The sequence below is a fragment of the Nanorana parkeri genome, unplaced genomic scaffold (genome assembly GCF_000935625.1).
Source record: "Nanorana parkeri isolate BGI_ZX_2015 unplaced genomic scaffold, ASM93562v1 scaffold4152, whole genome shotgun sequence".
NCBI lineage: Eukaryota > Metazoa > Chordata > Amphibia > Anura > Dicroglossidae > Nanorana > Nanorana parkeri.
This window is the reverse complement of record NW_017310419.1, coordinates 1-16,708: the sequence shown is the minus strand read 5'-3', so window position 1 is coordinate 16,708 and position 16,708 is coordinate 1. Positions and strand designations below refer to the sequence as shown.

The window sequence follows — 16,708 nt, the reverse complement described above, 5'->3', positions numbered from 1 at the left end:
GCAAACACCTCCCACCCCCATATGTATACATTGTGTGTACAGAATATTCTGCTACAACCTATGTACCTACCTACTGACCTACCGGCCTGCCTGCCTGCCTTCCTACGAACCAACCTATGTACCTACCTACTGGCCTACCAAATTGCCTATCAACCTACCTATCGGCATACTGACCTTCCTTCCTACCAACCTACGTACATACCTACCTGCCTTCCTGCCTACCAACCTATCTACCTCTCAGCATACTGACCGGCCTTCCTGTCTACCAACCTACGTACCTACCTACCGGCCTATTGACCTGCCTGCAAACCTACGTGCCTACCTATTGGACTACTGACCTGCCTGACCACCATCTTACGTACTGACCTACTGACCTGCCTACCAACCTATGTACCTTCCTACCGATCTACTGACCTGCCCACTAGCCTACGTACCTACCTACTGGCCTACATACCTGCCTTCCTGCCTCCCAACCTACCTGCATGCCTACTGACCTGTCTGTCTGCCCACCAACGTACGTACCTACCTAATGGCCTACTGACCGACCTTACTTCCTACCGACCTATGTACCTACCTACCAGCCAACTGTCCTGCCTGCCCAACAAACTACATACATACGCATGGACCTACGAACCTGCTTCCTGCCTCCTTGCCTACCAACCTACGTATCTACCGGCCTACTGACCTGCCTTCCTGCCTGCCTACCCACCTACGTACCTACCTACGGGCCTACTGACCTGCCTTCCTGCCTGCCTACCCACCTACGTACCTACCTACGGGCCTACTGACCTGCCTTCCTGTCTGCTTACCAACCTACATACCCACCTACGGGCCTACTGACCTGCCTTCCTGCCTATAGACCTACCTACCAACCTATCTACCACACTTTGTCCCAGTCTTCAGGTGGGGTGAGTGGGGAGGATGCACAGCTACAGCAGCCTGTCTGCCTACCAACCTACGTACCTACCTACTGGCCTACCTACTGGCCTACCAACCTACCTATCCCTTTAACATCAGGTTGAAGGACGCACAAATTATTATTATAGAGGATTTATATAGCGCCAACAGTGTGCGCAGCGCTGTACAATATAAGGAAGCCATTACAGTGACAAGATGGTGAGGAGGCTCCGCCCCTGAGGGCTTACTATCTAAAAGGGAGGGGCCAGTGATACATGAGGAGGGAGCTGTGTGGGGATGAATACAGCACAGATACCTACCTACCTACCTGCCTATCCCTGATGTATAAAGGTGAATGACATACTCATCCGCTCTTCCCCACATGAACGCATCCTGTGTCTCAGCTTCCCTGCGTGTGTCCTGCGTGACTCCGGCCATACAGACGGTCCCTTATCTGCTACGGAACGCACAGCAGGTTGTGCTCACGCTTCCGGTTCTGTAAAGTTTCTAAAATCTCAACTTTTCATCAGTAAAATCGTTTTTATCACTAAAGTAATTGTGTTTTTTCTCTTCACATTAATGATTCAGTCCGACTTGCGGGTACTTTGGAATGGAATGGGAAGAGGTTGGGTGGGTGTAAGGAATGGAATGTGAAGAGGTTGGGTGGGTGTAAGGAATGGAATGTGAAGAGGTTGGGTGGGTGTAAGGAATGGAATGTGAAGAGGTTGGGTGGGTGTAAGGAATGGAATGTGAAGAGGTTGGGTGGGTGTAAGGAATGGAATGGGAAGAGGTTGGGTGGGTGTAAGGAATGGAATGGGAAGAGGTTGGGTGGGTGTAAGGAATGGAATGTGAAGAGGTTGGGTGGGTGTAAGGAATGGAATGGGAAGAGGTTTGGGTGGGTGTAAGGAATGGAATGTGAAGAGGTTGGGTGGGTCTAAGGAATGGAATGTGGAGAGGTTGGGTGGGTGTAAGGAATGGGATGTGAAGAGGTTGGGTGGGTGTAAGGAATGGAATGAAGGCTTCTCTCATTTCCATGACAGATTATACCATATAATCAGCTTCAGAAGATAGTCCAGCTAGTTCTATGTATGTCTGGAAGCAATCCTTTGAATGGGACATTTCTAATATCAATCTGGTGTGGACTTCCCATCGTTCTATACTAAGGGGGTTATTCACTAAGCTGCCGAAGGATATAACTTCGGCTCGCTTTGACTGCAGGAACCCGGCTACTGTATGCATTAATTACAATAGCCTGTACAGCAGCCAATCACACAGCCGAAGACGACTGACTCCCAGCAAGCTTGTAAAAGATAGATTTTTAAAGAAACCGCACGAGGTCCCTCTCCCAATTTATTCCACAGGTAGGAATGTTATGAGGGACCCCCTATGTAAAGTGAGTGAGGGCATGTGGCCAGGTATGGGGCTCGCTCGTCCCCCCCCCCCCCCTTTCCTGCCCTGCCAGGCCACTGCTCGGATCAAGGTTTTTTTATTATTCCATTTTTTGGCATTGGAGTTCCCTTTAACATCCCCACCAGACCTAAAGGGTTAGGGTTTTTTTACATTGGGGTCCCTCCCAACATTCCTACTAGACCCAACAGAACTGAGTGACTGAACCAAATGCTGCTCTCTGCTGTTCTGCCAATGGGGGGAATAGGGATGAACAGCAGCGAATGAACTGCGGAATGTTCGCCTCAGCATATCCAGATGTTGCATTGGCTGAGGCGAACGGATTCTTCCCTTTTGTTCTGCTGAACCTGTTGTGGCTGTTTGGCTGAAGTGAAGTGAGCTGAATGCAGCCGATGTACAGCTACGAATATGTGTACAGAGCTGCTGTGACTCAGCAAACAAGCTTCGGCTCACTTCACTTTGGCGCGGTTATGCCTTCAGCAGCTTAGTAAATAACCCTAATAAGTGTTCATTCCATTGTTTTGTGTCATGTCAGGACTTTGCTGCTAGACTGGCTTCCCGAGAGGATATCTTGAAAACAATCCATTCTTCAGAGAAGTATCACTAAGTAGGGGAAACTTACCACTCAAACTTGTTGTTTCTGCAAATTGCTAAATATTTCAGTTGGAGGAAATGATTGGGTTTGGGTTTCCTCATAATGGTGTCCTTCGGGTACACTATAATTTAATATTCTTCAACATTTTCCTCATTTGTCTTTTCTGGGGCAGCACATGCAAGGCACGTCCGCCCACCAGAACAGGGAACACACAAGCAAACCATGAAATCTTTCTGCCAAATGGGTCAGCAGTTGTTTCCTCCTTTGGAAGGAAAGGTTCTGCTGGAGCTCTGGGTGGGAGAGGCATCAGGAGAAAAATGTCCCTATGAATTTCTGACCCATGCACCTTAGGCTTAGGGTGGTGGTTTGTCCATTCCACTCCTTCTGTGTTTCCAGCTACAATAACTAAATCATTGAAAGACAAGAAAAGTCAACCATAGAGTCCTTGCTAATCCTCTCATGTGCTGTGCTGGATGAAAATCATTAAGACTTTCCCGGAGTGTTCCCAGGACAGCAGGATTCCCGCCTCTGGTTTTACTTCCTTTGCTTCACGTCTAATCCTGAGGCGGATGACTTTTGAAAGTTTGATGTGTTTCCTGTTCTGGAAGGAGGAGGTGTTCAGCTGTGTACTAGCTTGGGAATGTGTATGGCACTGAGCATACTCTGACCTTACTCTGTATTCGCACGGCACCATCTGTGGACATCACTACAAGCACCACCATTACTTCTGGTCTTCATTGCTGCATGGTGTGCTGGGGACATCTTCCATTATTGATCTGACTGAGCACATGCGTACTCCCTTCCTCTTGTGCAATTTGTATATGAATCCAGGACTGCTTGTCACAGCTATTGGGATTCTTTTGTAGATATTGTAATGTGCTTTGGTTTATTGTTCCATTGTGAGGTGTTGTGATCAGACACTGATGTACTTTCTTATTGTTACAATTATCCTCCTGTTCAATCGGGGGCGATTTTCGATGTCTTGTGTCAGAACGAGGCTTGTCCTGGCATTTTATTTGCACGGTTCTGCTCTAAAATAGAAATGTATTCTTTCTGGAAAACATATGCTGATTTCGATGCCTTTGATTTGAAATCCTTTTATTTTGTCTTTATACATTGTGTGTGATTTGTGGCAGTAGCTAAATGTGAGCATGGCATCATCTGGGAGTAGATACATGTGGGGGTGGCTAAAATGTGGGGGTGGCTAAATATGGGCGTGCCTTTGTGGGTGTGGTTAAGAACTGGTCATGGTCAGTGGAGTGTTCCCGAATTTCATTCTGAAAATCTGGTAACCTTAGTTAAAGGAGTCCTTATCCCTCCATCTGCCATCACCCAAGGATGTGATTTGTGTGCGCTCCTCCTCTCTTGGATCACAAATACCTTCATTTGAAGGTTGAGCTCTCCCATGACAAGTTAAAGGGCCCCTCTGCCGGCAGACATTTCATTGATTATTCCATTGGCCAGTGATTAGGTGGGGTCTAGGTGTAGTACGTGAGCCACATTGTTAATTGCTTTCTGGGAGGTTCTTTGCGTGTGGCGCAGCTTAATGCGACATGGATTTGTGCGTTGAACCAAGTGAATCTCCATAACAATATATATCTTAGTGATATTCATGTCTGTGATTACTGTCATTGTCTTTCTCCATGTAGCGTGTTCTGGCCCCTCACAGGTGATTACAGTCAAAGTGCATCATATGTTTTACCTTTAAATATTGCAGTGTTTGATAACATGTTAACCTTGCTACAGTCAGATCTGTGTAATGAGTGTTTTCTTTACAGGGCTTGTCCCAGCTCATTCTCTATCAGTACTGGAGTGTCAGTGAGTATTGGGTCCAGTCAGGGCAGCCATCAGAAATTTTAGGGCCCCTTACACGGCTTTAGGCCGGGCCCCCCCCATGCCGCTGGACACAGGACCCACCTGAGAGTGACCCTGCAGAGCCCACCATAGATGCTGCAAAGCCCATCTGAGACTGTCTATGGTGGGCTCTGAAGGGGTCTCAGGTGGGGTGGTCATGGCTGCATCCCTCCCTCCTTTCCTTCCTTTTTTCCTTCCTTGCTCCTCTTACCTGCACACATGTCCTCGTCTGCCGCCGGACCAGCTAGAAGTGACGTCACTTCCGGCCAGTCCGACATCAGACGAGCAGCTTCGCTGATGGGGCCCCAGCTTGTTTCAAAGCCACTGGAGCTGCAATGCTGAGGCCCTGTGGTGCTAGGGCCAGGCCTCCGCCTCCTCGCCCTTTACCGTCGGCCGATAGTCATGTAAGGGACCCGGACGGGCCCCCCAGGCTGCCCGGGCCCCTTACATGAGTATCGGCCGTACCCCCCTGATGGCTGCCCTGGGTCCAGTTAAAGGGTTAAAGGTCATCACTAGAAATGGCAGCTCCATAGAGAGTCATTGCTTCGATTTCATGTCATATACTCATGAAGGATAATCCTAATCTCTCCTCCATGTAGACATTGGGAGAAGAATTTCACTGATCACATTATTACAATCTAGAAGTCAATTTAATTGCAAGAAAAGCACTTTGCGGTATGATGTCATACATTTCATTATTTATAAAGGGAAACCCTTCAAAGTTCAAAGGATTAAAGCTGATTCAATGTTTCCATTCCAAGTGGTCAGAACACATATATGTCCTGCGGACTTCACGCTTTCCTCTTTGTCACATGTATGAAGTAACATGGATGGTTCTCTTGGCCCGGGGTGAAGGGCAGAAAGTCTCCATACACCATGTGCTCACATTGCCCCCCGAAAGCCTGGTGCAGCAGGGCAGTAAAAGGGTCCAGTTTGTGAGGGTAATAGGACAAGCGGAATTTGCTGTGAAAACAAAAGATGACAACGCTGACATATCCGGAGATACAACAACTTCCATAGAAACTATGAACCGGACATGAGAATGATCCTAGAACTGGGGGCCACACGTCTCCGCGATGACAGTTGTGATTGAGACTAGAAACATGACGAGACTGTTACCAATCGTGGATGAGGAATTGATTTCATATCTATGGACACTCTGCAGACTGCTGACACCCTGTTATTGGGGGAGGGGTCACCAAGCATAATTGACTTCTACATAGGATCGCTGTTGTTTCCATGTGATGCCACTGGCTCCAGGGAGTCCATATAGACAGTCATTTGGCCAATACTGGGGATAGCAGTGCCATACCCACAATGGCTGACTATTGACATGGTCCAGAAACGGATAGACAAAATGAAGGTGAATAAAGCACCGGGTCCAGATGGCTTGCACCCACGTGTCCTCAAAGAATTGAGCTGTATTACACCCACGTGTCCTCAAAGAATTGAGCTGTGTCATTTCAAAGCCATTGTATCTAATTTTTAGAGACTCTCTAACGACTGGCTTGGTACCGATGGATTGGCGCAAAGCCAATGTGGTGCCGATATTTAAAAAGGGATCAAAGTCTTTACCAAGTAATTACAGACCTGTAAGTTTAACCTCAATAGTTGGCAAGATACTGGAAAGTGTGATGAAGGATCACATGACATTGTTTCTGCTTGAAAATAATATCATCAGTGATAGTCGGCACGGAGTCACAAAAGACAGAAGTAGTCAAACAAACCGACTTTCTTTGTATGAGGAAGTGAGTAATACATTGGACGGAGGAACGGCTGTGGGTATAGTAGACTTGGACTTTGCAAAAGCGTTTGACACAGTTCCCCACATGCGGCTAATGTGTAAATTAAGGTCAGTAGGTATAGAGCATTCCATCTGTAATTGGATAGAAAACCAGCTTAAAGACCGTATTCAGAGTGGTGACCAATGATTCGTACTCTGAGTGGTCTGAGGTTGTTAGTGGTGTCCCCCAAGGTTCCGTGTTAGTGGTGTCCCCCCCAAGGTTCAGTGTTATTAGTGGTGTCCCCCAAGGTTCAGTGTTGTTAGTGGTGTCCCCCCCCACGGTTCATTGTTAGTGGTGTCCCCCCCACGGTTCATTGTTAGTGGTGTCCCCCCCACGGTTCATTGTTAGTGGTGTCCCCCCCACGGTTCATTGTTAGTGGTGTCCCCCCCACGGTTCATTGTTAGTGGTGTCCCCCCCACGGTTCATTGTTAGTGGTGTCCCCCCCACGGTTCATTGTTAGTGGTGTCCCCCCCACGGTTCATTGTTAGTGGTGTCCCCCCCACGGTTCATTGTTAGTGGTGTCCCCCCCACGGTTCATTGTTAGTGGTGTCCCCCCCACGGTTCATTGTTAGTGGTGTCCCCCCCACGGTTCATTGTTAGTGGTGTCCCCCCCACGGTTCATTGTTAGTGGTGTCCCCCAAGGTCCAGTGTTGTTAGTGGCGTCCCCCCCACGGTTCAGTGTTAGTGGTGTCCCCCAAGGTCCAGTGTTGTTAGTGGTGTCCCCCAAGGTTCAGTGTTGTTAGTGGTGTCCCCCCACGGTTCACTGTTAGTGGTGTCCCCCAAGGTTCAGTGTTATTAGTGGTGTCCCCCAAGGTTCAGTGTTGTTAGTGGTGTCCCCCAAGGTTCAGTGTTAGTGGTGTCCCCCACGGTTCAGTGTTAGTGGTGTCCCCCAAGGTTCAGTGTTGTTAGTGGTGTCCCCCCAAGGTTCAGTGTTATTAGTGGTGTCCCCCAAGGTTTAGTGTTGGTGGTGTCCCCCAAGGTTCAGTGTTGGGTCCCTTACTGTTTAACCTATTTATAAATGACGTAGAATTGGGGGTTAGAAGTACTATTTCTGTGTTTGTAGATGACACTGAGTCATGTAGTGGAATTCAGTCCTTACAGGAAGTCTCCGGCCTACAAGCAGATCTGAGCGCCCTGTGTGATTGGCAACTATTTGGCAAATGAGATTTAATGTTGATAAATCTAAAGTTCTGCGCTTGGGGACTAAAAACCTGCATGCGTCATACACTCTAGGGGGAGTATGTTTGGGGGAGTCAATGATGGAGAAAGATCGGGGGGTTCTGGTAGATCATAGACTCAATAACAGCGTGCAATGTCAAGCTGCAGTTTCTAAAGCAGCAAAATACTTTCTTGTATTATACGGGGTCTCCAGACTCCAGAGACAGGGACATCATCCTGCCCCTGTACAAAGCATTAGTAAGACCTCATCTGGAACATGCAGGTCACAAAAAGGATGTTGTGGAACTGGAGAAAGTGCAGCGAAGGGCGACCAAACTCATAAGAGGCAAGGAGGAGCTCAACTATGAGGAACGATCAGCTGGCCTGAATTTGTTCTCTCTGGAGAAGAGGCGATTAAGGGGGTACACGATCACCATGTATAAGGGGGTACACTATCACCATGTATAAGGGGGGACATGATCACCATGTATAAGGGGGGACATGATCACCATGTATAAGGGGGGACATGATCACCAGGTATAAATACATAAATGGTGCCAAATTATTCACATTAAGGTAATTGCAAAGGACAAGGGGGGGAGGGGGGCACTCTTTGCGTCTGGAGGAAAAGAGGTTTAACCTTTGCATATGGAAAGGATTCTTCACAGTTAGAGCTGTGACATGTGGAATAGACTCCCCCAGGAGCTTGTTCTAGCGAGCTCGGTTAATTGTTTAAAAAACCATCTGGATGTATTCCTGAGTGCACAGAATATTACTGGATATTGAGTTCTTATATGTATATTAAGCATCAGAGATTGTTGATCCCGGGAATATCCGATTGCCTTATGGGATCAGGAAGGAATTTTTTGAACCCCGTGCTTTGTAGGGTTTTTTTTTTGCCTTCCTCTGGATCAACAATGGGGGGTAATTGTGGGCGGAGCGTTCTGTTTAGGCTTTTCTTCTCTTCTATCTCTATAGGTTGGACTCGATGGACTTGTGTCTTTTTTCAACCTGACTAACTATGTAATACGCCAGTGCGTGGTTATGGCACAACTATTATACCAAATAGTCATGCCGGGGTGGAACTTTCTAACTCTAAACGTTGCAGAAACTCACAAAGCTGCCGAAGGCAGCCGAGTGAATAACCCAGCCGATGTGAAGTGAACGTTGTTGAGCTATTCACTTCTGGCTTCTATCGGCTGTGCCGAAGCTCGTTCTCATTGGGGCCGAACGGCAGTAAGTGAATAGCCGCTCGGTGGCATTCGGGTTGGCCATTCCGCTCGGTACGGAGCATAATAGAAAAAGAGTGAAATGAATAAAAATATAGTTGAAAAATAATTTAAAAAATGTAAGAAAATAGGAAAATTAAAATATTTTAAACAAAAGAAAAAAAAATGACAGCAAAGATGCTGGCAAAAGAAAAACAATGGGGCGGAGCTAGCAGTGACAGATAGCTCCGCCCAACTGTTTCCTATTGGCTGGCCCCTGCCAGAGTCTTCGAGCAGGTCCCGCCCAAAGAATAACAACTGGGTGGAGCCAGCCATGATGTCACAGCTGGCTCCGCCCAGTTGTTATTGTTTAATGACAGATCAGTGTCCCCAGGTCATTGATCTGTCATTACAACTGGGCAGCGCGGGCCGTGAGATTATGGCTGGCTCCGCCCAGCTGTCATTTGCGTAGCGATCAGCTGGCTTCGGCCAACCTTTCTCCCCACTTCGGCTGTCATTTTGGCGCAGTCGAGCCGAAGCATATGCCTTTGGCAGCTGTACGGCTATAGTGAATATTGTGAATGGCCCGTACAGAAGCCCATTGAGTTCGACTGAACCAAAGGGCAGAGGCGGCCAAAGAATCAGCCAAAGCTATGACTCCGGTCCTAAAACATCAAAGTTCAAGATGATACCATCTCCCCCCACACATGTATAGAAGATATTCCTGGTGTGGCACATTGGAATAGAGTACCTGACTTCTGGCTGGGCCTCCTCTGAAGCCGGAATGTGCACGGTGTAGTCCAGCGTCACCATGTGCGGCTTGTTATTCACCCATAACACGGAGGTAGCGATATCCTGAGTCAAGTCACTCTGCGGAGACATGGAAGCACAATTCTCTCACCGCTCTGTGTGATAATAGACACGTTGTGTGGAGGGGGATCCTCACCTTGTAGTAGATGTTCTTCCCCTGAGGAGCGCAGCCAGTGTTCAGTATGTAGTCATAGTTTCTATGATCAATAATCAGTATTCCTCCCGGTCGCACCATTCCCGCAATGTTGTGAAGTGCCAGGCACTGGTCACTCTGATCACCTGATATGAAATAAAGTCAACGGAGAGTGAAATAATGTCATTAATATGTCACAATGGGGGTCCTCTAACTCCGCCCCCAAAATCAGCACAACTCAGCCTCAGATCTTCCTCACAAACATATCCTGTCATTGGCCTGGATAGTAGTAATAAGCCCGTGCCTCATCATCATCCTCCTCATCGCCTTTCCTGTGTCCGCTTTATCATCATCATCCTCATTATCGCCTTTCCTGTGTCCGCTTTATCATCATCATCCTCATCATCATAACCACCTGTCCTCTCTCTGCCTCATCATCCTCATCATCGCCTTTCCTGTGTCTGCTTTATCATCATCATCATAACCACCTTTCCTCTCTCTGCTTCATCATCATAACCACCTTTCCTCTCTTTGCTTCATCATCATCGCCTTTCCTGTGTCCGCTTTATCATCATCATCATCATAACCACCTGTCCTCTCTCTGCCTCATCATCGCCTTTCCTGTGTCCGCTTTATCATCATCTTCCTCATCATCATAACCACCTGTCCTCTCTCTGCCTCATCATCATCATCACCTTTCCTGTGTCCGCTTTATCATCATCATCATCGCCTTTCCTCTCTCTGCTTCATCATCATCCTCATCATCGCCTTTCCTGTGTCCGCTTTATCATCATCATCATAACCACCTGTCCTCTCTCTGCTTCATCATCATTATCATAACCACCTGTCCTCTCTCTGCTTCATCATCATCATCATAACCGCCTTTCCTCTCTCTGCTTCATCATCATCATCATCATATTCACCTGTCCTCTCTCTGCTTCATCATCATTATCATAACCACCTTTCCTCTCTCTGCTTCATCATCGTCTTCTCTCTCTCTGCCTCATTTAGGGATCTCTCTCCCGTGAAGTGACAATAGGAGTGTAGAGATGAGGTCATGACCCTTGTCTCCAGAGCCATGACCCCTGGTCTGAGACTGCTCCTTGTGAATGCCACCTTCAGCCCCCTATTTGGTATTTACATAACAGAGCGGCTCAGAGTATCTTGAAGAGAACTTGGGGTTCCTGCACCTCTTTCCTCTGCTGGTGATACAGTGTCTAGTGTCCCATTGGCCTTATTCTCCAGTGTGCGTGGCCATGGTCTGTGAAGGTCTCTTAGAGCTCCTGGGGCAGTTGACTTGCTGAAGATATATAGTTATGTCTTGTTTGAGATGTTATAACAGTGAAAGATCAGCCTTCGGGTTAGGGTACCCTCACTGAGAGGCTGATTTACAAAAGAAGTTGAGAACCTTCACTGAAAAAATTGGGTGAAAATTTACTTCATTTATCCGGAGATTGGACATTGAAGACAATATTCAAACTTTAAGGAGATTCTCAATGTCTTTTGTAAATCAGCCTCTATGTGTAACCTATTCAACTGACGGATAGTGTCCAAGTGTCAGCCCTGCCATTGAGATTGTGCCAGGGTGAGGCCAACTGCCATCGGAGGCGGTCACCCTGTGGACACACAAGTCTGAGAAGCCCCTAATACACCCAGAGGAGACAGAAGAGATCTACATGAGAAGAGGAGCAGCGCTATGATGAATATTATTATTATACAGGATTGATACAGGGCCACTTTACAATATAAAGCTACAATACAGGAATGTTAGGAGGGTCCTGGTCCTGAGATGGAATGAAGTTTCATGGCCTGCTCCACCCTATGTCTGAAGTCCTGGCCTAAGGCTTCAGTGGGGCCCTGGGGGCCAATAATTGTTAATATCAGGCTATTAATGAGTGCCTTATATTGATCTACCACTTAAAATGAAGGTAGTTCTAGGTCACAGGGTCTGGTAATGGGATTGTCACCCCCCCCTTTCCTGTATTGTCACTCAGACGAATTGCCTAATATTTGATGGAAAGTTCATGAAACTAGTATAATAATGGTCCAGCTTGTGCCTAGACTCTGCTGGTTGTTCTCTTTATCATTCAGGTTACCCCCTTATCACTGAAGAAACGTTCCCGAGATCATTGTTGCTTTGACCTGAGGGGCAGCAAGTGATGAGAAGCTGACCTTCCATGTTCTTTCCTTTATAGGTCTCTATCACCTGTGTCCTGGTCAGTCAAGCTGTCCGCTGCCCCCCCCTTGTAGGATTGTGGATGGTATTTGTGGTGGTAGGTTTCAGGTACTTGGTGCCGAGGTCTGTCCTAATAAAGGTCAAAGTTATCATATTCTGTTTTAATTCCCAGTAATGGGCCCCGTCCATATTTTTCCACACTTTGGCTTTTGATTGTTATTGTTTTGGTGCCATTGGGTGGTTGTTTGAGGGATTGAGCAATGCCATGTAAAGGTTAGGGTTACTGGACGGTTAGTATATTCTTCTCCATCTTGATTTCCTGTCTAGATTATCTTCAGTCTACAGTGTCTGTACTTCCCCAGAGATGCCACATGGCCTGTAATGAGCAGCTAAAACAAGTGTTCACAGAGAGACAATATAAAAACAGAGGGCAGTCTCAGCTGTCACAGTGCAGAGAAAGCCAGCAAATGTTGGTAAAGCCAATTACCTTTGAAGTCTGGAAGGTGAGCAAATGAGTTGCCCAGACAGATAACGGCATCAAATCCGCTTCCCGGAGGAGAGATATCCCGATCCAAAGTCAGCCAGTTTCCTTCCTCAATCACTGAAACATACAGAGAGCTGATGAGGACACAGGACATGGCGGAGTGATTTCTGTATACAGAGCACAAGCCATACCCCATCTATCAAATGCCGGCTCTTTCCTCCGGTTCCAGCGGGTCTTCAGAGCATATTTCAGCATCTTATCACTGGCATCAACGCTGACCACTGAGAATCCTTCCTCCACCAGCATCTCCGAATCCACACTAAGGAGTGGGAAAAGGATGTTAGTTACCTGGAAAACTGATACCAACATAGAAAAAGCTCCCCAATGGCCTCATCTTCCCCTCACTTTGTCTACGAGGTGCAGCTCTGCTACTTTAAAGCCAACCAATGGCCGGGCTATGGGCATTCAATCATTTACACATTATTACCCAGTACTCACTACTCTCTGAAGCTGCATGCACTGTGGAGCAATTCATCCACCAGGATTGTAACAAAGGTCTAATTCTTTATAGCTTTACCTCAGTGTCCATTCACACCACTTGTAATACATGTTGCGTCATGCTATGTGCACTGCCATTCATTAGACAGATCAGTAAGCCGCCAAAAAAGTCATTTTGTTTTGTTTTGTTTTCTTCGTTATTTTGTTTTTGCGATTCTGGTATGAAAATTAATTTGTTTCGGCATTCATATTTGGATTAATCTGAATTTGGTTCATTTTGGATGAGTTAAATGATCATTATGAGCTCAAATTCTTTGCAGAAAAGTGACATAACGTGTTTACTTTTTAATTTCTGACACCACAAACAAAAAACCAGCTTGGGGTCCCTTCCCCCCAATTCATACCAGGCGCTTCAGGTCTGATAGAAATGTCATGAGGACCCCTGATGTAAAAACCTCCCAAAAAAACAAAGTGTGTTTCCCCTGGAAATTTATACCAGACTTTTTAGGTCTGGTAGGAATTTGAAGGGGGAACCCCATCGCCAAAAATGTTTAAAAAAAAGAAATGGGTCCCCCTAAAATCCCATACCAGACCCTTAATCCAGGCAGCAGCCTGGCAGGGCAGGAAAGGAGGGGATGAGCGAGCAACCCTCCCCTTCCTCCACCATACCAGGCCACATGCCCTCGGCATTGGGAGGGTGCTTTTCCGGGGGGACCCCCTGGAAAAGCACTGTGTCCCCATGCCGATGGGGACAAGGGCCTCTTCCCCACAACCCTGACACAGCGGTTATGGGGGTCTGTGGGCAGGGGGGGTCATCTTCATCTGGGTACCCCCTTTCATATAGAGGGCACTCAGATGCCACCCCCTTGTGAATGAGTGAGGGGTACTTGTAATCTAAAGGGTTAAATAGAATGTAAATAAACACAAAACACCTTAACAAAAATTCCTTTAATTGAACAAAAAAGAAAACACACATTTTTGAAAATTCCTTTATTTAAAAGAAAGAAAAAAACCGTCAGTCATTCTCACTGAGCAGCAATGAAACTGAGTTATTTTCACTGAGCAGCAATGTAACGGAGGTATATACACTGAGCAGCAATGTAACGGAGGTATATACACTGAGCAGCAATGTAACGGAGGTATATACACTGACCAACAATGTAACGGAGGTGTATACACTGAGCAGCAATGTAACGGAGGTGTATACACTGACCAGCAATGTAACAGAGGTATTTTCACTGTGCAGATGAGTGCACGTACTCAGCTGAACCCAACCTGCCTTTTTATAGCACATTATTTGATTAGCTAAATCCCTAACCCTAAGGCAATTCCCCTGAGTATATATGCACTCAGGTGGCCTTGAAACCCCCAGTAAATGGATGGTGAGCCACACACACTCACAATGTTCCCCCATTGGCTGTCCCAATCTGCAGCAGAGTCACCACAGGTCAGGTGCAAGACTTTGCCCAATCAGGGCTCACCAGTCAGATTAGGTACAATTGTACACAGTTGGGCGGAGCTAGCTGTCACCGCTATATCTGCCCATTTGTTTATTTGTTGCCGGCATTTATCAAAATGCCATTCTGCGGGGTGTGTTCGTCGCGTGTGAACGGGTCGGCGGTCATTGTTTTTTTTTTCCGTTATTTCTATTTATTTTTTCCTATTTTATTTTTTATTTCGTCGAGTCGTCGTTGCCGTGGACAACGCTGGACGTCGTGATTGACCCTGGGTTACGTCGGTGGATCCATTTTTTTTTATTAAATAAAAGAATTGTCAAAAACTTGTCTTTTGTGTTGTTTTCAATGAAAGGATTTTTTCTGAAGTCTGGACTTTTTTTTACAATTTAATTTAACCCTTTAGTGAATGGGTATTACAACTACCCCTTACTGATTCACAAAGTGAGGGGGCGGGGCGCATCTGGGTGCCTCTTTATCAAAGTGGTACCCTGATATAAATAAGCCCCCTGCCCGCACCCCCACAACAAACACCAGTGTCCGGTATTGTTTGGGAGGGGGAACTGCACACTTCTTTTTTTTCTTTAGAAATGTCAGTTTTGCTGCAGCAGGTTCTATACATCGTACAGATCCCCCAACTCACAGGAAGGTTCAGGGGACCCCCATACATGTCTCCCAACTCACAGGAAGGTTCAGGGGACCCCCATACATGTCCCCCAACTCACAGGAAGGTTCAGGGGACCCCCATACATGTCCCCTACTTCACAGGAAGGTTCAGGGGACCCCCCAGGCACCATATTTATAGGAATTTTTTCATTTTTATTGTTTTACTTCAAGCAATGTTACAATCACTGCTCTATGTACCCCCATACATGTCCCCCAGAGCAGTACCCAACTCCCAATACATGTCCCCCAGAGCAGTACCTGACTCCCCATACATGTCCCCCAGGGCAGTACCCCGGACCCCCATACATGACCCTTAGGGCAGAACCCGACTCCCCATACATGTCCCCCAGGGCAGTACCCCGGACCCCCATACATGACCCTTAGGGCAGAACCCGACTCCCCATACATGTCCCCCAGGGCAGTACCCCGGACCCCCATACATGACCCTTAGGGCAGAACCCGACTCCCCATACATGTCCCCCAGGGCAGTACCCCGGACCCCCATACATGACCCTTAGGGCAGAACCCGACTCCCCATACATGTCCCCCAGGGCAGTACCCCGGACCCCCATACATGACCCTTAGGGCAGAACCCGACTCCCCATACATGTCCCCCAGGGCAGTACCCCGGACCCCCATACATGACCCTTAGGGCAGAACCCGACTCCCCATACATGTCCCCCAGGGCAGTACCCCGGACCCCCATACATGACCCTTAGGGCAGAACCCGACTCCCCATACATGTCCCCCAGGGCAGTACCCCGGACCCCCATACATGACCCTTAGGGCAGAACCCGACTCCCCATACATGTCCCCCAGGGCAGTACCCGGATCCCCATACATGTCCCCCAGGGCAGCACCCAGATCCCAATACATGTCCCCCAGGGCAGTACCCGACTCCTCATACATGTCCCCCAGGGCAGTACCCGGATCCCCATACATGTCCCCCAGGGCAGCACCCAGATCCCAATACATGTCCCCCAGGGCAGTACCCGACTCCTCATACATGTCTCCAAGGGCAGTACCCGACTCCTCATACATGTCCCCCAGGGCAGTACCCGGATCCCCACACATGCCCCCCGGGCAGTAAACCCACATGTCCCCCAGGGCAGTACCCGGATCCCCACACATGTCCAGGTGACAATGAGGTGTATTAGTGAGACAGTACAGGTGACAATGAGGTGTATTAGTGAGACAGTACAGGTGACAATGAGGTGTATTAGTGACACAGTACAGGTGACAATGAGGTGTATTAGTGACACAGAACAGGTGACAATGAGGTGTATTAATGACACAGTACAGGTGACAATGAGGTGTATTAGTGGCACAGTACAGGTGACACCGCAGTGTATTAGTGACACAGAACAGGTGACAATGAGGTGTATTAGTGACACAGTACAGGTGACAATGAGGTGTATTAGTGACACAGTACAGGTGACAATGAGGTGTATTAGTGACACAGTACAGGTGACACCGTGGTGTATTAGTGACACAGCACAGGTGACACCACGGTGTATTAGTGACACAGAACAGCTGATGCCACGGTGTATTAATGACACAGTACAGGTGACAATGAGGTGTATT

The 16,708-nt window shown here is 47.5% G+C and overlaps 1 protein-coding gene across 1 annotated transcript; it reads right to left on the bottom strand.

Annotated features, from left to right (window-relative positions):
* Positions 1-5,486: 5,486 nt before the first annotated feature.
* Positions 5,487-12,884, bottom strand: LOC108803755 (glycine N-methyltransferase-like). The gene is made up of 5 exons (XM_018575566.1): positions 12,698-12,884; positions 12,510-12,623; positions 9,850-9,992; positions 9,655-9,773; positions 5,487-5,716 (listed from the first exon to the last, which is right to left on the bottom strand). Exons 1-5 carry the CDS (start codon positions 12,873-12,875, stop codon positions 5,545-5,547), a joined length of 726 nt encoding a protein of 241 aa, XP_018431068.1. The 5' UTR covers positions 12,876-12,884; the 3' UTR covers positions 5,487-5,544.
* Between the last annotated feature and the right edge of the window lie 3,824 nt (positions 12,885-16,708).